The sequence below is a fragment of the Thalassophryne amazonica genome, chromosome 4, assembly GCF_902500255.1.
Source record: "Thalassophryne amazonica chromosome 4, fThaAma1.1, whole genome shotgun sequence".
NCBI lineage: Eukaryota > Metazoa > Chordata > Actinopteri > Batrachoidiformes > Batrachoididae > Thalassophryne > Thalassophryne amazonica.
In genome coordinates this window covers 60,187,456-60,210,105 of record NC_047106.1, presented here as the reverse complement: position 1 = coordinate 60,210,105, position 22,650 = coordinate 60,187,456, and the positions used below count along the sequence as shown (strand labels likewise).

General features: G+C 41.5%; 1 protein-coding gene and 1 long non-coding RNA gene across 2 annotated transcripts in view; one reads left to right on the top strand and one right to left on the bottom strand.

Annotated features, from left to right (window-relative positions):
- The window catches only part of akt2 (v-akt murine thymoma viral oncogene homolog 2), a 47,964-nt gene extending 31,746 nt beyond the window's left edge, over nt 1-16,218 (top strand). The window contains exons 11-14 of the mRNA XM_034167959.1: nt 7,008-7,222; nt 14,177-14,264; nt 14,362-14,464; nt 14,584-16,218. Coding sequence (XP_034023850.1) covers nt 7,008-7,222; nt 14,177-14,264; nt 14,362-14,464; nt 14,584-14,663 — 486 coding nt within the window. The 3' untranslated portion in view covers nt 14,664-16,218. The remainder of the gene's footprint in view (nt 1-7,007; nt 7,223-14,176; nt 14,265-14,361; nt 14,465-14,583) is intronic.
- Nucleotides 88-22,376, bottom strand: LOC117508277. The gene is made up of 3 exons (XR_004560040.1): nt 20,889-22,376; nt 12,921-12,924; nt 88-98 (listed from the first exon to the last, which is right to left on the bottom strand). It is a non-coding gene; the product is annotated as an uncharacterized LOC117508277 (long non-coding RNA).
- Nucleotides 22,377-22,650: the final 274 nt, after the last annotated feature.

Below are 22,650 nucleotides of genomic sequence, written 5' to 3'. Positions count from 1 at the left end.
CTAAGAAAGATGCTGCAGCCTCTGTGACAGTGAACAGGGAGGCTTTTATGAAGAAAACAGCAGAACGAAATTTGAAATTCTTCAGGTACTGAGACACACTTTGATATTTTAGTGCTGGATAGTGGTGTGCATTATTTCCATTCTTCTATGTTTTAAATGACATGTCGCACTGAAATCAGAACATTTCCAAGTGTTTCCAACAGCGTTTCTTAGAGGAAACCGCACACTTGCATGAAATGCTGCTGACGTTAAAAACGGAACCACAGATTAATTACAAAGTTTATATAAGTGTGATGTGGTGTGATGATGACGACTCATTTTTTAAGTGATAACTGTTCATTTTGATGCAGTCACGGTAAAAGGAGCCGCTTTCCACTATGCAAAAACGTGACAGACAAGACAGACACTCAAAGTAAAATAAAAATAAACCCTCCCAGCGCCACTGAGAAGAAGAAAAAAACCTGAACAGTCATCCACTTCCAAAGCCCGCTCCACTGAAGGAGTCCCCACGCATTGATCATGCGTGATCGCCAGCCGGTTTTGCGGAGCTCCTCACAAAGTTCTCTCATGGTTAGATAGAAAGTCCATCATCGAAAAGTAACGTTTTCTGGCTTTTTCCCCAATGTAAAAAAAATCCATCTGCGTGTCCAGCCTGTACAAAACAGCATCATGAAGACATTCTGCGTGCACGCTCACAGTGGGACTAAAATAGGGTCCAGCGACACAAACAGCAGCGTCACCACACGTTAGAATGCAAAATCCGACAGACTCTGACAACATTTAAGAGTTTTTTGGTGAAGTGTGTTGTCTCCTGTCTCTCTGTACAGCCTCTGTAAATCTGAAACTTTACTTTAGAATGAAAGCTCACAAGCTTCGTTATCGAACGGAGCAGTGTTCGTTTCTTTACTTGAAATATATGATTTTCTATAATATTTTCTATAAAATTTTTTTAGGAAAACTAAAACGTACATCACACGCTGAGAAATGCCGACAACTGCAGAGTAATGAGACGTTTTCCAGAACAGCACCTGCTGACTCTGGGAGGAAAGCTGGACCTTTTGTTTTTCCATTTTTTGACAGTATAGAAGGGTGTCAAAATCTGAATCACAAGGACAATGTGACATTTTCACACTCTCTTCCACATTTTAATCTTTAATCTTCCACATTTTAAATTCTTTCTGTGCATTTTTTTTCAAACAAGTTTATTGAACATTTGCTACATACAGTGTGTCAATGAAACACAGACATTTTAGATGAATTTAACTAATCAACAATTCAGCACAGAATCAGACCAGAAACAGCACTAAAAGATTTTTGTTTTTGTCTTAGGGCTTCAGGACACAAGGTCAGATAGGACACCAAGTGGAAGTGTTGCGCGCGTTGATAGTTCCCAAAAGCACTGCTATACTAAAACTTTCTGGGGAGAACCCTGTGTGTGTGTGTGTGTGTGTGTGTGTGTGTGTGTGTGTGTGTGTGTGTGTGTGTGTGTGTGTGTGTGTGTGTGTGTGTGTGTGTGTGTGTGTGTGTGTGTGTGTGTGTGTGTGTGTGTGTGTGTGTGTGTGTGTGTGTGCATCAGATGGGAAAGTGCTATAGAAACTTTATAAATGCCTTCTTTGAGCAAATGCTTTGAAATTTAGTGCTCAACAATCGTTAGCCTCAGATGTAGCCAGAGTTTGACAGTAATTGCTTGTCCACATGACATTGCCAAATGTATGGTTTTATCGGACTAATGCCTCTGTCATGCCTGAAGTGGCAAGTTAATTTTTCAGACCCACTTAGGACAAAATTTGGTCAAAAATCAGTGTAATCAGTGCAGAAGCTTTTTTTTTTAAATTAATCAGTTTAGGATAAATGAAACCTAATTCTCTAAATCCATGTGTATTTCCCCTCACCCCGTCTCCTGTGGTGATGTTTGAGTGAGCCAGCATGCAGCTCAATGCCTGCTTTCATTGCAGGGGACATTGCATGTTTTTAAAGTACATAAGCAGACTGATGTGCGTGCAATATGCAACACTTCTGTTTTAATAACACACATCAACAGCCATGCCCTCTCTGTTTCATAATGTGGTGCCAACACAAAAATAACCGTTTTGTTAAAAGCGTTTTGTTAAAAAAATAAAATAAAATTGTGTATCCCCCTCCTTTTGTTCAAATATACATCAGGTGTGATTCTCTTGGATGGCACATGTGATGAAAACATCTTATCATAGCACTTTACACATAAGTAAACAGGTTTGCTTCTCCCCCCCCCCCCCCCCCCCCCAAAAAAAAACCTAGAGTAAAGATTGACTTGATAATATTGTAGACATTTTTGCACCTCCTGCTACTGCTAATAATAATGATATATTTTAAACAACTAAAACATTGAGTAAATATTACTCTTAGTTTTCCTGCTATAATTCTGTGCAAATTGAACAGCAATATAAAAAAACTGTTTACTTAAAAAAAAAAAAAAAAAAGTAAAACAAAGGAGCAGCTTTTATTGAAGGTGAGTGTTATTGTTATGTTTGTTTTTTTGTTCGTCCTTCCCCTGCTTATTGCATGGTGGTGCTCTCTCTCTCTCTCTCTCTCTCTTTCTCTCTCTCTCTCTCTCTCTCTCTCTCTAGATAGATAGATAGATAGATAGATAGATAGATAGATAGATAGATAGATATAGAGCACCACCATGCAACCTTCAGTAAAAGCTGCTCCTTTGTTTTAAACGCAACACTTTTGGTTTTGCTCCCATTTTGTATGAGATGAACTCAAAGATCTAAAACTTTTTCCACATACACAATATCACCATTTCCCTCAAATATTGTTCACAAACCAGTCTAAATCTGTGATAGTGAGCACTTCTCCTTTGCTAAGATAATCCATCCCACCTCACAGGTGTGCCATACCAAGATGCTGATTAGACACCATGATTAGTGCACAGGTGTGCCTTAGACTGCCCACAATAAAAGGCCACTCTGAAAGGTGCAGTTTTGTTTTATTGGGGGGGGGATACCAGTCAGTATCTGGTGTGACCACCATTTGCCTCATGCAGTGCAACACATCTTTGCATCATCCGTGAAGAGAACACCTCTCCAACGTGCCAAACACCAGCGAATGTGAGCATTTGCCCACTCAAGTTGGTTACAACGACGAACTGGAGTCAGGTCAAGACCCTGATGAGAACGACAAGCATGCAGATGAGCTTCCCAGAGACGGTTTCTGACAGTTTGTGCAGAAATTCTTTGGTTATGCAAACCGATTGTTCCAGCAGCTGTCCGAGTGGCTGGTCTCAGATGATCTTGGAGGTGAACATGCTGGATGTGGAGGTCCTGGTCTGGTGTGGTTACACGTGGTCTGCGGTTGTGAGGATGGTTGGATGTACTGCCAAATTCTCTGAAACGACTTTGGAGACGGCTTATGGTAGAGACATGAACATTCAATACACGAGCAATAGCTCTGGTTGACATTCCTGCTGTCAGCATGCCAATTGCACGCTCCCTCAAATCTTGCGACATCTGTGGCATTGTGCTGTGTGATAAAACTGCACCTTTCAGAGTGGCCTTTTATTGTGGGCAGTCTAAGGCACACCTGTGCACTAATCATGGTGTCTAATCAGCATCTTGGTATGGCACACCTGTGAGGTGGGATGGATTATCTCAGCAAAGGAGAAGTGCTCACTATTACAGATTTAGACTGGTTTGTGAACAATATTTGAGAGAAATGGTGATATTGTGTATGTGGAAAAAGTTTTAGATCTTTGAGTTCATCTCATACAAAATGGGAGCAAAACCAAAAGTGTTGCGTTTATATTTTTGTTGAGTGTGTGTGTGTATATATATATCTATATCTGCAGGAAAAAAAATCATTGGCGCCTGCCTGCCCTGCATTCAGGACTTATACCAGTAACATCTCTGCAGACTTTCCTTGATTAAAAGCCCAGCTGAATTTTTGCCTCCGCCAAGGAGGTTATGTTTTCGGTCGTGTTTGTTTGTTTGTCTGTCTGTTTGTTGGCAGGATAACTCAAAACGTTTTGAACGGATTTTGATGAAATTTTGTGGAGTGGTTGGAAATGACAAGAGGAGCAAGTGATTAAATTTTAGTGGTGATCCGGATCACAATCCAGATCCCGATGCTAAGGCGTTAGCATGTCTATGGCATTTTCAATGTTAAAAGTTAGCATTAAGTAGTTACAGCTGTCATCACGTTCGGGTGCATTTGTTTTCAAATTGTAATATTTCTTAAATGTATTTTTGTTTATATATTAATAATCTAATGATTATTATATACAATTTTAGAGAAAGACAAAAATAAATAGATCACTGTGCCAAGGAGGGAATCTCTTTAGGGTCAGTGACCCTATGGCCTTGTTTAGAGAAGTGTTTCATAAATGTTAAAATTCATATATTTGCAGTTTAGCTGAATAATAAATTGAATTTTGTCTCTTATTTGTTTTTGTCTATAAGCACATGCAATATCACTATCAGTGCTCAGATGACAGTAGCTTCTGGGAAAGGTGCATGTTGCAATAAACTATGATGCCACGCACTAAGGATACATACTGTCCAGTCACGGCAGATGAAACTTTTTTTACTACTGAGCAAACATCATTTAGACTTTTTTAGGTTCAGTGATTCCATGGCGTGTAGATGTTATGGCGTCAGTGACCCCATGGCCTTGGCGGAGGTTTGCACTCCCTGAGTGCTTCTAGGTTTTTTTTTTTTGTTTTGTTTTGTTTTCACACCATCCTCACACCCGGCACCTAAACAAGGCAGGCAGTAATTCAAGGCTGGTATTTATTAACAAAATGCTGCCTGTTGCCTGTACTGTAATATGGTGTTAAATATCACACATATCCCTGGGTGTGACGAACCAAACCACTTTAGATCAGAGCCCTCAGCGGGGCTGTAAAACTGCGCACTTGCTAAATGACGGACACCACAAAAGCCTGTGATTTATCACTTTAATTTTTTCACTCCTGCCTCTCTCATGAGATGAGATATACTTTATTGATCTCACAGTGGAGAAATTATGTTTACACTCCAGTTACCTCAGACAGCAATTAGTCCACAATTATTACTTGTTTACCGTAATAATGGCACACATCAGAATTAAAGACAGTGCATACACATTTGACATTGTTTATGTGCACTAAGTTTGAAGAAGTCATCCGAATTAAGGCAAATGGGTGAAGGCCACACAGCAACCCTGAGATGCGCCGCCATCACCTTAGGGGGAAGAATGGGGGCTGCAGCTAAAACTGCACCGCCCCGCAGAAGGGGAAAGGAGTGACGTGAGCAGACGCTGGAGTGGGGAGTGTTGATGAGGGATAGGAGGGGGCTGGGGGGAGGGAATGGAGCATGCTTCAGTCCTGTGAAAAGCAGTTTATTGTCTTTGTGAGTTAAGAAACAGCCAAATGATCCCCAGGCCGAAGAAATTCCTCTGGAGGGAAAACAGTCGGGCAATTTGACCTTCAGGCAGATAAGCCTGTAGTGTTATGGTTTGAGCAGTGAAAAACACTTTTAACAGTTCCACTTGAACAATCAAATCCCAATTATGAATGAATGAATATTCCCAATTATGAATTAAAAATATTCACCGGCCTCTGAAATCTTCAACTGCAAGGCATGCATCTGCTCCAAGATGTCATCCAATTTGCGTCTGAGTTCAAGAGTCATCGCAGTCTGAGAATGCACTGCCTTGCCAACCTTGTTAATCATGACGGACAAGCGAGGGGCCGTGGTTCTTAATGCCGCCGTCTTGCCAATTTTCCGGTAGATCAGGGCAGCACATAAACCAAAAAGTACCAGCCCTGCTACCATAAGACCAAAAAATGAATAAATCCTCGACGTCCTCAACAGAGAAAGGTGCCAAGCATGCCACACGCCAGGAACTCCAGGAGTCGAGAACATAGCCTGCAGGATGTGTTCCATCTGGGCAGGTAGGATCCCCTGGTCCTGACCTTCTTGTAGAAAAAATGGTGTCAATAGCGTTCAGAGACCAGCTGATCAATTCCATGGTTAATCCAATAGTAGTCCAATAGATCCAGTATCCAATATAATTTGAGGAATTCACAGTCTGGTGAAGTAGGGACTTGAAGGTTAAAGCAGAGAACAGAGATAAAAGGGAGAATGGAGGAGATGCGACCGCCTTCGTCAGAGTCCCAAGCTGATATTTTAAAAGTTGTTGCAGTGGACACGCTCATAACATTTCAATCATGGATCAGATATGTTTTAGCAGAAACGTCTGCAAATATGACCATCTTCACAACACAAAGTCCGAAAAAGATGCCCAAGTAACCCGCAATTCATGAAGGAAGTTGTATGTACTGTACCGTTGGTTTGGAGGTTGATGATTGTATAAAGAAGTGGAGCTCGTTGAGGGACAAATTATTCCATTAAAAAAAAAAAACTGTTCCTGCTGTAAATTGCATAAAGATATGATGGAGAACTTTGATGGGTCACGTGCATGTCAACATCATTGCATGGTCACAGAGCTGGAGAAGCATAAATCAGGCTTTAGGATTTTAAGGTACCACTCCACAGCAGATTTAGATCAAATGGATTTTGTGTGTTTTCTACATAAAACGGATTTCCATTATAATGGACAAAATTTGCTGGTCCACCTGAACCCATTATATGTGAATTTTACTGTGTATATATATATTTCTTGTCAAGTGGAGAAATAGATTTGACTCCCAGCTTGCCGGGCATAGGAAGTGATATCTGGTGCGTAGAGCCCTGGTGATGTAAATACTTTGCTGAAAATCCTTTATTTGGCCTAGCTTATTGAAGAACAAAAAATATTTCACATACCAAATGCTGCATTATGAAATAGAAATATTTAATTAGTATGTGTATTTGACCCAGGTCTGGACATTGCCTTTACTTTACTATCAACAGTTTAAATGTTTAACAATTGCTGAAGAGTTTTGAGAAAGCAGAGCTATCATTTTCTACCTATTTGTTTATATATGTCAAATTGCTTTATTTATGTATTTATTTTTCCCCCCATCTTTCCTACCATCCCATTAGGTTCTAGAAGACAATGACTATGGACGAGCAGTGGATTGGTGGGGCCTGGGCGTGGTCATGTATGAGATGATGTGTGGCCGGTTACCTTTCTATAACCAGGACCATGAGCGTCTCTTTGAGCTCATCCTCATGGAGGAGATTCGTTTTCCAAAGAATCTGGCTCCTGATGCCAAGGCTCTGCTGGCTGGTCTGCTCAAAAAAGATCCCAAACAGAGGTGACTGTCTTTGAAATATGTTCAATAGCAAACAAATACTAATCACAGAACATTGGAACGTTTTCCATAATTCATTGAATTTTACCTGGACAAACCAAGTGGAAACATTGTTTACAGGAAATTAATCAAACATATTGTTAATGCTATTGATACATTATGTAACACCTAAATAGAATCTCTCATTCAGTTGGTGAATTGTGTTTCACGTGGCATTGATTATTTGTCTCATTATAAAAGACAGTCCTTTGAATGATTTACATATTTTTGTGCAATTTGATTACATTTACCATGAATTTCAGTTCCATGCGTTACGCTCCACTGAACAACTCCACTACCTTTTCATAAAAATGCATCCATAATACGAGGAAGCTAAATCCAGTAAACCATACTCTGATTAGAAGCTTACACACACTTCTCAGGGACATCTCTAGCCGTTGTAGAAGTGCTGACAGATAATGAATTGGAAGCATTTCTATCGCTGTACCTTTGTCACAGAATTGATGAAATCAGACAGTAGACAGCCAAGAACAGGTGTAAGAGGTCTGTTAGAAAAGTATCGGACCTTTTTATTTTTTGCAAAAACCATATGGATTTGAATCATGTGTGATTGCATCAGCCAAGCTTGAACCTTCGTGCGCATGCGTGAGTTTTTCCACGCCTGTCGGTTGCGTCATTCGCCTGTGAGCAGTGGTCCACCCCTTTCGTTGGATTTTTATTGCGAATAAAATGTCTGAACGATTTGGAGCTTTTCTGCATCAAATGTTTTCCAGAAACTGAGAGACCTCCAGGTGGACACCATTTGGAAAATTCAGATGGCTTTCAGGGACAATTTTATGGGGATTACACAGATTAAGGAGTGCTCCAGCCGGTTTAAAGACCGCCCACAGCTGCTGAGAGCGCGGCACACTCCGAGCGCCGATCGACAGGCTGAAACCCCGCTGAAACAACCAGATCATTTCCAACATGAAGGCTTTGTTGATCTGGGACGTCGTCTGACTTCCACAAAAAAGGCAGAAGACGTGGACATCAGCACTTTTTTGGCACATTCCACTGTTACAGGAGTTTTTTTTCATGGAAATGCGCCACGGAGCCGCTTATGGCGCGGGACAAAACCACCTCCGTGTTGGTCTCACAGGACAGCTTTCGGTGGTTTTTCAGTCGTGTGACTATCTGAGAAATTGAGCATGAACTGGACATGCCAGAACATATCCTGTGAGGCTTCATCACGGCGTTGCTTTGCGCCATGTGGCTCTGCCGCGACGCGCGGAATTCCTCTGCTCCTCTTTCCATGACAAAAACTCCTGTAACAGTGGAATGTGCCGTTCATTTCCAAACTGGACGCTGTGTTTTATCCGGGACGTCCTCTGACTAGCACAGGAATTGCGGAAGAGGTGGACATCAGCACTTTTTCGGCACATTGAGACAGACGCGCGGAGAAATTCCGCGCGTCGCGGGGGAGCCGCATGGCGCAAAGCAACGCCGTGATGAAGCCTCACAGGACATGTTGTGGCATGTCCAGCTCATGCACAATTTCTCGGATAGTCACACGACTGAAAAGCCATCTGAAAGCCGTCCTGTGAGACCAACATGGAGGTGGTTTTGTCCCGCGCCATGAGCGGCTCCGTGGCACATTCCTCCACTTCTCTTTCCATGGAAAAAAAACTCCTGTAACAGTGGAATGTGCCGAAAAAGTGCTGATGTCCACGTCTTCTGCCTTTTTTGTGGAAGTTAGATGACGTCCCGGATCAACAAAGCCTTCACGTTGGAAATGATCTGGTTGTTTCAGCGGGGTTTGAGCCTGTCGATCGGTGCTCGGAGTGCGCGCTCTCAGCCGCTGTGGGCGGTCTTTAAACCAGCTGGAGCACTCCTTAATCTGTGTAATCCCCATAAAATCGTCCCTGAAAGCCATCTGAATTTTCCGAATGGTGTCCAGCTGGAGGTCTCTCACAGTTTCTGGAAAAATTTGATGCAGCAAAGCTCCAAATTGTTCAGACATTTTATTCGCAATAAAAATCCGACGAGAGGGGTGGACCACTGCTCACACAAAGCCTGCTCACAGGCGAATGACGCAACCGACAGGCATGAAAAAACTCACGCATGCGCATGAAGGTTCAAGCTTGGCTGATGCAATCACACGTGATTCAAATCCATATGGTTTTTGCAAAAAATAAAAAGGTCTGATACTTTTCTAACAGACCTCGTACAATGGGTGTGTCACATGGGATAAAATTAAAACCATCTCAGTCAACAAAAATTTTTTCATGAAAGTGGAGTTATATATCAGATTTCTTCAAATTCAGTGAAAAAAGTTGATGGAATCTACAAGATACCGTGTTACATGTTGGTGTGGTCACTCCGTTAAAAATAAATCAGACTTATTTGTAGAGGAAAGGTTTTATGTCCTGTATAATGAACTCAAAATTACTATAATTTATACATTTTTGAATATCTATTCATTATATTATGACTATATTAATATGGTCAACATGATAAATAGGACTTATGAATTTGTTTTGAAATTTTTATAAAATTTATGAAACAAAAGTTTTCATTTTAGTGAGCCTTGGCACCTATATTTTTAGCCTTTGTCAAAAAAAAGGTGAAAAAGTCAACTCAATTTCTCTGTTCAACATGTATACATTTCATTATATTAAATTTATAGTCCAGATTTTATTGATAATATAACAGTAAATGTGGTGTCTACAGACAGGACATTGACATATTATTCATCTCCTAGAAGCCCAGTTATTAAATTATTTCCTCATTTTTGCAACTCCTGCAGAGTCAATAGTACCTCATGTACCAGCAATATGTAAATATATTTTCTACTGATACAACTACTAATATGAACAAAAATGTTTTGTCTACGGACAGGACATCCAATCCAATGTTCTCCTTGAAAGTAAAAAAAAATATATATATACATTTCAGAACACTTACACAAAAGATCGACATTTAATATGAGATAAATCAGCATTAATAGTTTTTAATTGCAAAGAAAATTGAGCATCATCAAAAAAAAAAGCTGAAAAGTATGTGTGTGTGTGTGTGTGTATATATATATATATATATATATATATGTATATATATATATATAAATAAAAACAGAGGCTTTTGCGATTTTTAATGCTGCAGTCAGTTTTCGATGGATCCTCAAACTTTAACCTGTAGAGAGTATAAAATTGTGTAACTAATATTTGATCACAAAAGACATATTTTTCAAGATTTAAATATAACTTTGAATGATAAACTACTGCAAAATTACATATGAAACAGCATAACAGCAAAAATGCTGGCATAGTGACCACTGTTCAGCATTGTACACAGCATGTAAAATGTAGAGCTGTGAAAACTCCGCTGATCCGTGGAATTCCGCGGATTTCATCATGGGGAGGGGTGCGGGAGTGTCAGTGTTGTACTCTTTAATTGTGATCGTTACTGAGTTTTTAAAATGTTTATCGCAAAGCATTCTCTTTTTTTACGACATCATGCAAGTTTTATAAGTCTGTGGACACTGATCTGTGTGTTACAGATTCAAATCAGTTTCCTCGGATCCGCAGAGTTTCGAGGAAAATAAATGCCACTCAAAGCCTGGCTGTTACAACAGTTGTTGTAACGTTGGACTGGTTGGTTGCTGCGGTGACGCTGTGTGGCTCCTGTGCGAAGCTAGCTGAACGTAGCATGTGGACATCGCAAACTTTTAGAACTTTCAAGTTTTTAAAAGAAGAATTTTGCAGCATGTCTGTGTCACGGAGCGACATCAGACAGAGCGAAGATGGCGAGAAAGACGTTTTGAAAAAGTGTGATAAGGACAAGAATCCGTGGAATTGTTGCTGGCTTCATCAACACACCTGAAAGATGAACGGGAAAGCGAACTGGTAAGAATTTTTTTCTCTCTGGAAAATAAACATTGTGGTGTTCAAACAGGATTTCAGAAAAGATTATGTGCCTTTTTTTCTTTCATTAATCTAGACTTTCTTTGATTGAAAAAAAAAAGACGTGGCTTTGAATGAATTTAGGCTACATGAATTTACACAACAATGTAAATTAGTTTTTATTAATGTATACTTTTTTCATGGGAAAAAAGACATTGTGGCTTTGAGTGGATTTACAGGAATTTACACAAGAATGTGTGGCTTTTATTATTAGGTATGTTATTGATATTTTACCCTGATTTGTTTTTTGTTTTTTAATCTACAATCTACCCCCTGCAAATTTTCCTCGGATTTCACAATTTTCATTTCACAGCCCTGAAAATGTATTGAATATCAGTTTTTGGCATTTATTATTTAAGCAACTGGCAAAACTCACAAATAGACATCATTAGGAATGATAATATTCATATTATATCTGAATTAGCTTAGCATAACACATGTACATATTCAATTGTACACCTGATCTTGGCTGTGGCGTATGTATAATTGTAAATAAAATATCAAATGGCAAGGATCTATTTAGGTGTCATATAAAACAAATAATGTTTTCCATTTGTGCAGTAAAGTGATGAAATGTTCCATTCAACTCGGCTCTTGTGATCATATTTATTTGTATGCTAACGAAGTAGTAAGTAAGTCCTGAACTGATTCTAAAATGTGATTGAAGTCATTCATCAAAGCTTGTAGCACAAATTTAGTTTTTGATTTGTTTTGGAAAAATTAGTTTTTCCTTGTGTCCAGAGTCATTGGGCCCTACATATCTTCCTCAGCTACAGTGACCAGTTTAAAGAGTATAGCTCAAGTGCACTTGCGGCATAGTGAGCATCACATACTAGTTACATGATGTGTAGTCTGAGTGGAACGTAAGGAGCAGGCTGAGAAGCGGTTATATTTAGTCTCTTAATCTTGAGCTCTTCAGCCTGGTGCATTGCTCTTTTTAGATTGCAGCATCAGTAAATGAAAGAAATGAGAGGCTTTCTGGCAAAGGATTCTGCACACAAAGCATGCAGCACATCATTTTAGGGATGGGTATTGATAAGATTCTATCTATCGATAGGATATAGATAGAATATCGATACCTCTTGTGAATTTTCTGTGTACTAAAAGTAGGCTTTACAGGTTTTCTATGCCAACAACATTTTATTGAGTCTTTAAAGTAAATAAATATGAAATTGGTCACTAAATCCTTGATCTCTGGACATAAATAAAAATAAAATCTGTAGTTGTTGTCAAAACCATTTCCTTTCAGACATTTTGACATGAATGTTTCTCCATACATCTGAGCTGAGCTCAGTTGGCTGCTGCACATCAGCGCAGGACGTCTCATTTTGGGAGGAAAAGAAATAGTTTTGATCAATTGCAGTTTGTGTTACAACATTTGGAAAGAGGTGTCAATCGATTTAAACGGCTTTGGCTTTGAAGTTATTAATTCCGACTGGACTCTATCATTCTAACTTGGCAGAGAGCAGCGCAGCGTTTGGAGCTGTGTGAACAGAACGGAGGACGATTCTCGTTTCTTTCTTGCAACAAGACAGGAGTCCCAGTTAGTAACTTTAATCCTCACAAAAGTGACTCACAATTGACATATTCAGGGATGAACATGGAGAAAAACAAAAAAGCAAAAGCTGAGACCCCAAATTACCCCCCAACACCACCCGCACGAAAAGGTTTGAATTCTAGAATCTCTGAAATGCAATCTGGGACTATTCCAGACAATAAAGTGCAGTGAGTGCAGCATCCATTTTAGTGAGAAAAAACCCGACTTTCCTTATTCAAATTCATTCCAGTAGTATTCTGCTCTTACTAGGATGCAGCAGTTTTCTAGCTTGGCAGATAGTTCTGGAGGAAATCACTGAAGAAATTAACAAATTGAAAATATGGTTTGACAGAAACAAATTGTCATTAAACTTAAATAAAACAGGGATGAAGTGGAGGTGTAAGAGTCACTAGGTGTTCACAGGAAACAGTTATTTATTTATTTATATTCATTGTTAGTTTTACATTTTCTGTTTTTTTTATCAGATTCTTTTTGTCTCTTTCTCTAAAATTGTATTGTAGCATTAATAGTTAGTATTACCATTATTATTTTTGGTGGTGTTGCTATTATTATTATATAAACAAAACTAATTATGAAAAAAATTTACAATTTGTAATACATTTGACTCTTTTATGACAACCAACGTTGAGCCATTAATTATTATACAGAAAACAAATGCACACAAACGTGCTGAGATGCGAACAGCTTAATGCTAACTTTAACATTGAAAACGCCGTAGACATCCTAACGCGTTAGCATCGGCCCCATTTTCAAGTTATAAAATACGTCTATCAACTATTTCAGAAGACTATAACAGGTCGGTTTAACATAAATTGTAAATATTACTCACAGACATATGCTCTTTGGGGTTTTCACGGAAAAAATTAAGATAAAGCAAAATAAAACGAAGAACCAGTGAAGCAGCATGTCGGATCACTGCTTCATTGCTTCAAGCTTCAAAGAAGAGCCGCGCTGCAGAAGGTTGTTGATTACAGACCCGGCAGCGGGTCTGTAATCAGCGTAGAGAAATGATCATTTTCCTGGCAAACACCCCCTAAAGCAGTGCTGCTCTGAAGGGCCGATAAGGGAATCGTTAAGCAAAAAGGCTATTGATGTCGGTGGATTGAATCATTTCTTAACGATACTCGAAAACAACCGTTTCCCAATACCCAACCCTAGATCATTTGGAGTAGCAGCATCATCCACAGCTCCCTGAGGCGGTGCAGTAGAGCACCTCGTACCTGTAATATCTCTTCCGTCTCCATCCACCCAATCGAGAGAGCGAAAACACCACTTTGTGTGTGTGTGTGTGTGTGTGTGTGTGTGTGTGTGTGTGTGTGTGTGTGTGTGTGTGTGTGTGTGTGTGTGTGTGTGTGTGTGTGTGTGTGTGTATTATGATTCTAATGGCAGTGACAGCACAATTACTTCAGTAAAAAGCTCCCTGGTACTAGGGAAATATTGAGTGCTTTTTCTGATTTACAGGCTTGGGGGTGGGCCTGACGATGCCAAAGAAGTGATGAGTCATAAGTTTTTTACCACCATTAACTGGCAGGATGTGACTGAAAAAAAGGTCAGCTTTTGTGTGGCAAAAGTGAAGCAAAACATTCCAGATATGCAGTGAAGTACAGGACTTACAGCAGCACTGATTTTGAATTTCTTCCCCTCAGCTTGTCCCGCCGTTCAAGCCACAGGTAACATCAGAGACAGACACGCGTTACTTTGATGATGAGTTCACGGCACAAACGATTACAATAACTCCTCCAGACAAGTGTAAGTCCAGCTGCTTTTGTGAGCTCATGTTTCCTTCATTTGTAATGTGAATGTTTGATTTTTGTTTGATTTGGTTTTAATTGGTGGATAATTTTTATTCTTTGTGTGTTATCCTTCAGATGATAGTTTAGACACAGAGGATTCAGACCAGCGTACACACTTTCCACAGTTCTCCTACTCTGCCAGCATTCGGGAATGACAAGCTCAACTCTGGAGCGCGCAGGCAGGCGAACACGATCTTACATGTACACTCGCACTGCTGAGGAATAACACACTCAAAGACGGGCACAAGATGCATTTTCAATCACTGTCACATACACACAGGCCACACAGACAAGGCTGAAACATTCCCAAAACTGACCTCAGCAGGTCTGTGCGCACAGACTGGCAGCTTGGAAGCGTCTTCACAGGTTTGGCTTGAGGCTCTGCAGTTCTACACCGGGCACCACATCAAAGCCTATGCGCGTCACCAGAAGCAAAATACGCCAGCAAGTACCACCTCTCTACCAGCTCCACCCATGCCACACAATCCAACCCATGCATTGAATGCATATAGTGTATACACACAGATGTACCTGATAGAATCTAAAAACTATAATTGCCAATTAGCAAAAATGGAAAATATTTGGGGAAAATTTTATTTTGTCATTACAGTTTTAACTGTAAAGCCATATTTTAGCCTTTTTATTTTATTTTTTTAAAAGATTTCATTTTCTTGATAAGTGCTCTTTCTGGTTGTTGCTGTTACAAATCAAGTTTGTGAATGTTCCTACAGTAGGGGAAGTTTGGAAAAAATAGTTTAAAAAAAAAATACTGGGGACAGGTAGGAAGATTGTCATCTTTGTGTTTGCATGTATGCACAGTATGTGAGCTCTGAGTGTGTATGCTTGCGTGCAAGAGAATGTATGACCAACTATTTGATTTTCAACAATCCATCCGTCTGTTTATGCATGTTTTATAACTTGTTGGAATACTGAAAACACTACACAGCATACCTTTTCTGTTCATTTGATTAGGGAACAAGCATGCAAATTTTTAATGAGATGCGATTAGCTTGGCACGAACTTAATTCGGTCAGGATTGCATGGCTAGTCTTTGCTTTAAGTGCTGCATTATGTTCCGTGATACAGCAGTCGGGCTGTTTGAAAAATAGAAGTTTTGCAGACAGACTGTCAAATCATGCAAACTGGCTGAAGGTAAAAGCCATCACTTTTGTAGGTCAGTGTGGGATTTACTAGAAGATAAATGACTAAACACTCGACCGAAGCTTTAGACAAGTTTCAGGTGAGTGACAGAAAACTATTAGGTTTCATTAGTCATGTAATGCTTTTTAGCTGATGCAGAAATACTCAATACTTAAGGGCCAAATAATTAAAAATGGCCAGCGATGTGCACAGTACTGCACACAGATGAGCCAGGGTCCTTGCAAACGATTTTTTGCTTATACTAGATTTTAGTGTCTGCTGGGCAGGCACACAATGAATACTGTTAATTTTGCAGATCTGAATATTTTGTCCCTGTCCACTTAAAAAGATATGTTTCCTCTGACAATTCATTTGTTCATTGTTGGGTTATTTATATTGCGTCGACGCACAAGTTTGAGCTTGTTCACGGCTTTTTCCTGAAGGAACCAGAAACCACTCATTCCATTCATTGTTTAATTTGACTTCTTGGTCTTATTAGATGAGTTATCGCATCGCTTGCTTTTGAACCTTTTTTTTTATTATTAACTGTTCTGCAGTAAACACACAGTCATGTGATCCACTTTATTTAGCGTACTTGTCAAAATTACTCAAATGGTGATGCAGGAGAACAAACGTTTCACAAAGAACCCTGCTCTTTAATTTGAAAAATGGTTTTAGGTCTCCTCATTCATGAACAACATTATTGCTGGTGTCTGAATGGCGCTGCTGTGTGTATGCCAGTGACCCAGTTCCACATAAAACCACACACGTGTTCCTGCTCGCTGCACCACTTATTTTGCACCTCTAGCTTCTTCTTGGCCTTAACAGATCTGTCTCATAGATGCTTCCACTTTTGCCTGCAAAGTTTTCTCTCATTCTGTTGATCTTGCTTCAAGAGCTGGATCCTACTTGATTGTACAATGTAGAGACACATTATACGGTCATAGGGTTTAATGGATCTCCTTGTACGTCTCTGTTCAAAGGGTTATTGTAATTTTTCTCCCATTCAGTTGATGTACAAGTATGCACTATAACAACAAACACCGACTACACAGCGCTAACCGACATTAAAAAATAATCAGGGCATTAGGCAACAATATACGCAATATCAGTGTTTTTTTAATCTATTTCAATATTCTTCTGTTAAAGTGAACAATAAATTAATTGTGGGTTTATCTTTACAAAGTAGAACAGGTAGCAGAGTGGATGAGCTGTCCTGCCAATACATAGACTTGGGTTTGAATCCTCATGCCACCTGTGTCCCTGGACAAGATAATTAATCTGCATTGTCTCAGTCCACCCAGCTGTAAAGTGGGTACTAGCCTTGGCTGGGGAAGTAACCAGTGACGGACTGGCCTTCTGTCCAGGGGGAGTCGTAGACTCATTTGCTTCACGCTGCAGAATCTGGAGAGAAGCACTTGCACCACCTGGCCTCAGGGCCTCTATAGGATGTACTACTTATCTTTAGAGAGAGACCAAAATTTGCCTTCTTGTATGTTTCAAATGATTCCCTTTTTTTTTTTTTTTCTTTTTTTTTTCTTTCATTTAAGTTGCTAAATGTTTGGGAAAAAACAGTCTGCAAGTTTGCCACCTGCATGAGCTGTTTGTCCAGTTTTCCAGCACAAATGAAGAATTATTACAGAGCATCAGGTGGAGTTTTCATAAGGTTGAAATGATTCCAGCAGATTTCTGAGTTCTGGTGCATCTGGAAAGTATTCACAGTGTTTGACTTTTTTTTCCCCACATTTTATGTTACAGCCTTATTCCAAATTGGAGTTAATCCCCCACCCCCCCACCCCCCCCAAAAAAAAAATTCTGCTCAGAACACCCCATAATGATAACATGAAAAAGGTGTTTGTTGTTGTTGTTGTTTTTTTTTTTTTTTTGTACATTAAAGATAAAAAAAATAACCAAGAAGTCATGTGCACATAAGTATTCGCATCCTTTGCTCAATACTTTGTTGATGACAGCAGTTACAACCTCAAGTTTTCTTGAACATGATGCCACAAGCTTGGTGCACCTATCTTTGGCCAGTTTTGCCCATTCCTCTTTGTAGCACCTCTCAAACTCCATCAGGTTGGATGGGGAGCGTCAGTGCACAGCCATTTTCAGATCTCTACAGAGATGTTCAATGGGATTCAGGTCTAGGCTCTGGCTGGGCCTTTCAAGGACATTCACAGAGTTGTCCTGAAGCCACTCCTTTGATATCTTGGCTGTGTACTTAGGGTCATTGTCCTGTTGAAAGATGAACCATCGCTCCAGTCTGAGGTCAAGAGCGTTCTGGAGCAGGTTTTCATCCAGGATGTGTCTGTGCATTTCTGCATTCACCTTTCCCCAATCCTGATGAGTCTTTCAGTTCCTACCACTGCAAAACATCCCCACAGCATGATGCTGCCACCACCATGCTTCACTGTAAGGATGGTGCCAGGTTTCCTCCAAACATGACTCCTGGCATTCACACTAATGAGTTCAATCTTTGTCTCATCAATTTTGTGCCTCTTGGTCTGAAAGTTTTTCAGGTGCCTTTTTCCAAACTCCAGGTGGGCTGCCATGTGCCTTTTACTAAGGAGTGGATTCGGTCTGGCCACTCTACCATACAGGCCTGATTGGTGGATTGCCGCAGAGATGATTGTCCTACTGGCAGGTTCTCATCTCTTCACAGAGGAATGCTGGAGCTCTGACAGACTGACCATCGGGTTCTTGTTCACCACTCTGACTAAGGCCCTTCTCCCCTGATTGCTCAGTTTAGATGGGTGGGCAGCTCTAGGAAGAAACTTGGTGGATCCAAACGTCCTCTTCCATTTACAGATGATGGAGGTCACTGTGCTCATTGGGACCTTCAAATCAGCAGAAATGTTTCTTTCCGTCAAGCTGAAGAAGGAGTCCTACTTATCTTTGTTGGTAGGTGGGACCCCAGAGGCAGCTGACAGGTACCAGCAGGCCAAGCGTGCCGCAGCCTGTGCGGTCTGGGAGGAGTTCGGGGAGTCTATGGAGGAGGACTACTGGTCGGCCTCGAATAGATTCTGGCAAACCGTCCGACGCCTCAGGAGGTGGAAGCAGCTCTCCACCAGCACTGTTTACGGTTCGGGTGGGGACCTGTTGACCCTGACTGGGGATGTTGTCGGGCAGTGGAAGGAGTACTTCGAGGATCTCCTCAATCCCATCGTCACGTCTTCCGAAGAGGAAGCAGAGACTGGGGACTCAGAGGTGGACTCATCCATTACCCAGGCTGAAGTCACCGAGGTGGTTAGAAAGCTCCTCAGTGGCAAGGCTCCTGGGGTGGATGAAATCTGTTCTGAGTACCTTAAGTCTCTGGATGTTGTGGGACTGTCTTGGCTGACACGCCTCTGCAACATCGCGTGGCTATCGGGGGCAGTGCCTCTGGATTGGCAGACCGGGGTGGTGGTCCCTCTGTTTAAGAAGGGGGACCGGAGGGTGTGTTCCAACTATAGGGGGATCACACTCCTCAGCCTCCCCGGTAAGGTCTATTCCAGAGTCCTGGAGAGGAGAATTCTACCGATGGTCGAACCTCGGATTCAGGAGGAGCAGTGTGGTTTTCGTCGTGGTCGCGGCACACTGGACCAGCTCTGCACCCTCCATCGGGTGCTCGAGGGTTCATGGGAGTTCGACCAACCAGTCCACATGTGCTTTGTGGATCTGGAAAAGGCATTCGACCATGTCCCTCGTTGCACCCTGTGGGGGGTGCTCCGGGAGTACGGGGTCCGGGGTCCTTTGCTAAGGGCTATCCGGTCCCTGTACGACCGCAGCAGGAGCTTGGTTCGCATTGCCGGGAGTAAGTCAAACCTGTTTCCAGTGCACGTTGGTCTCCGCCAGGGCTGCCCTTTGTCACCTGTTCTGTTCACTATTTTTATGGACAGAATTTCTAGGCGCAGCCAAGGTGTAGAGGGGGTCTGGTTTGGGAACCACAGAATCTCGTCTCTGCTGTTTGCGGACGATGTGGTTCTGTTGGCTTCGTCCAATCAGGACCTTCAGCGTGCACTGGGGTGATTTTCCGCCGAGTGTGAAGCGTCCGGGATGAAAATCAGCACATCCAAATCCGAGGCCATGGTTCTCGACCGGAAAAAGGTGCTTTGCCTTCTTCAGGTCGGTGGAGTGTCCTTGCCTCAAGTGGAGGAGTTTAAGTATCTCGGGGTCTTGTTCATGAGTGAGGGACTGATGGAGCGTGAGATCGATAGACGGACTGGTGCAGCATCTGCAGTCATGCGGTCGCTGTATTGGACCGTCGTGATGAAGAGAGAGCTGAGTAGGGGGGCAAAGCTCTCGATTTACTGATCGATCTACGTTCTGATCCTCACCTATGGTCATGAGATTTGGCTCATGACCGAAAGAACGAGATCACGAGTACAAGCGAGATGAGTTTCCTCCGCAGGGTGGCTGGGCGCTCCCTTAGAGATAGGGTGAGGAGCTCGGTCACTTAGGAGGAGCTCGGAGTCGAGCCGCTGCTCCTCCACATCGAAAGGAGTCAGTTGAGGTGGCTCGGGCATCTTTTCCGGATGCCCCCTGGACGCCTCGCTGGAGAGGTGTTCCGGGCACGTCCCATTGGGAGGAGGCCCCGGGGAAGACCCAGGACACGCTGGAGGGACTACATCTCTCGGCTGGCTTGGGAACGCCTTGGGGTTCCCCCGGAGTAGCTGGGGGAGGTGTGTGTGGATCGGGAGGTCTGGGCGGCTTTGCTTGAGCTGCTGCCCCCACGACCCGACTCCTGATAACGTGGAAGAAAATGGATGGATGTTTCTTTCCCCTTCCCCACATTTGTGCCTCAAGACAGTCCTGTCTGAGGTCTACAGACAGTTACTTTGAATCCATGCTTGCTTTGTGCTCTGACATGAACTGCCAACTGTGGGACCTTATATGTAGACAGATGTGTGCCTTTCCAAATTATGTCCAATCAAATGAATTTGCCCTAGGTGGACTCCTATTAAGCTGTAGAAATATCTTATATCTTAATATCTGATCATCTTGAGGATGATCAGTGGAAACAGGTTTCACCTAAGCTCAATTTAGAGCTTCATGGCAAAGGCTGTGAATACTTTTATTTTTAATAAATTTGCAAAAAAAACAAACTTTTTACATTTTCATTATGAGGTATTGTGTGTAGAATTTTGAGGAAAAAAAAAATTTATCCACTTTGGAATAAGGCTGTAACATGACAAAATGTGGATAAAGTGAAGCGCTGTGAATACTTTCCGGACACACTGTATGGTTGCACGCTGACACACGTCAAAGCAAAATTAAGTGTTTGAGATTTAATATTCCACCTCACTCGAAGAGATGTAGTGTACTCTGTGAACTTCACTATGGAAACATCACCAACCTTTTGTCTTTGTTCTTGTTTTTAAAATTTTAGAAATTCTTTTAAGTATTCATAAAAATATATAGAAACGGTCTCAGAGTGTTTTCTTCATGTCAAGGGCTTCCATTAGAGAATTGATAATGTGATGATTGTCACTTTTTAGTTTATGAAATCACTTGATTACCGGTGTCGCCGACCGAATGGTCCTCCCTAAAAATCAGTCTGCCCTGCCTTCACTGCACGTGCGTCATTAGCCAAGGTTCACTGATTAACACCTCGTTTCTGCTTAAAACTGCACTCCAGTCATCATCTATCTCAGCGACAGATATCTGAAGCTTTTGTACAACAATCATTTCCACATAAATTCAGCATTATTTCATCATAAAAGATGGAGTAAGCGGTCAGAGTGCTGCAGCTACACAAGCTCCTAGGTGATGCGCTCACTGCACGTGGGTCATTTCAAAGTGTCAGAGTATTGCCTCATTTTTGGTTAAAATGACCTTGTTTCTACTTAAAACTGACTTTAGAATGATTTAAGTGTTTTTACCTTGTCATCTGATGGTTAGTAATGACAATATTCCCTTTGATTGTTTAGGGTGAAGACACTCTTAGACGAGCTGCTAAACTTAGAAATGACGCACGCGCAGTGGAGGCAGGGCAGACCAATCTGCGACGCCGAGTTTATTTATTTAATTTATGACTTGTATTTTAACATCTCTCAGTTCAAGAAAACAAAAAAAGAATGAATATGCTGATCCCTAAAAATGACTGAAGCGCCAATATTTGTTTTTGTATGTCTCACAGGTCTCTATCCCTTATACACATTATTATATTGAAATACATACAAAAACATATTTAAGGGAAAATTAACAATAAAATGGCAAAGCAATTATGTAAACTATTGAGGCAAGATGCTTGGATATTTTGCACAATACATTTTTATCCCCCCCGGCTGAAGGCCCGAAGGAGGATTATGTCATGACGTTTTCCGTCCGTCCATCCCAAAAAGGGTGCAAGCACTCTGAAATCAACTCCTCTCACATTTTTATTAGGAATTTATTGTAACTTGGTACAAATCCTTGTTAATAGTCATATTGTAATATTGTACAAGATTGACAAATTTTGGAAAAGTTATGGCCCTTGATTAACAAATCTAGACACTGCATTTTCATGAGTTGGTGTCCACATTCTGACATCAACTCCTCACATTTTAAGGAGGAATTTTGGGAAGCTTAGTACAATTTCTTGAAATGTTATCAGAATGTAGCAAACACATGTACCAAAGCATACAAATAACGAATGTTTATGAGTTCAAGCTCTCGATTTACCAATCAATCTACGTTCCGATCCTCACCTATGGTCATGAGATTTGGCTCATGACCGAAAGAACGAGATCACGAGTACAAGCGGCCGAGATGAGTTTCCTCCGCAGGGTGGCTGGGCGCTCCCTTAGAGATAGGGTGAGGAGCTCGGTCACTCGGGAGGAGCTCGGAGTCGAGCCACTGCTCCTCCACATTGAAAGGAGTCAGTTGAGGTGGCTCGGGCATCTTTTCCGGATGCCCCCTGGACGCCTCGCTTGAGAGGTGTTCCGGGCACGTCCCGCTGGGAGGAGGCCCCGGGGAAGACCAGGACATGCTGGAGGGACTACATCTCTCGACTGGCTTGGGAACGCCTTGGGGTTCCCCCGG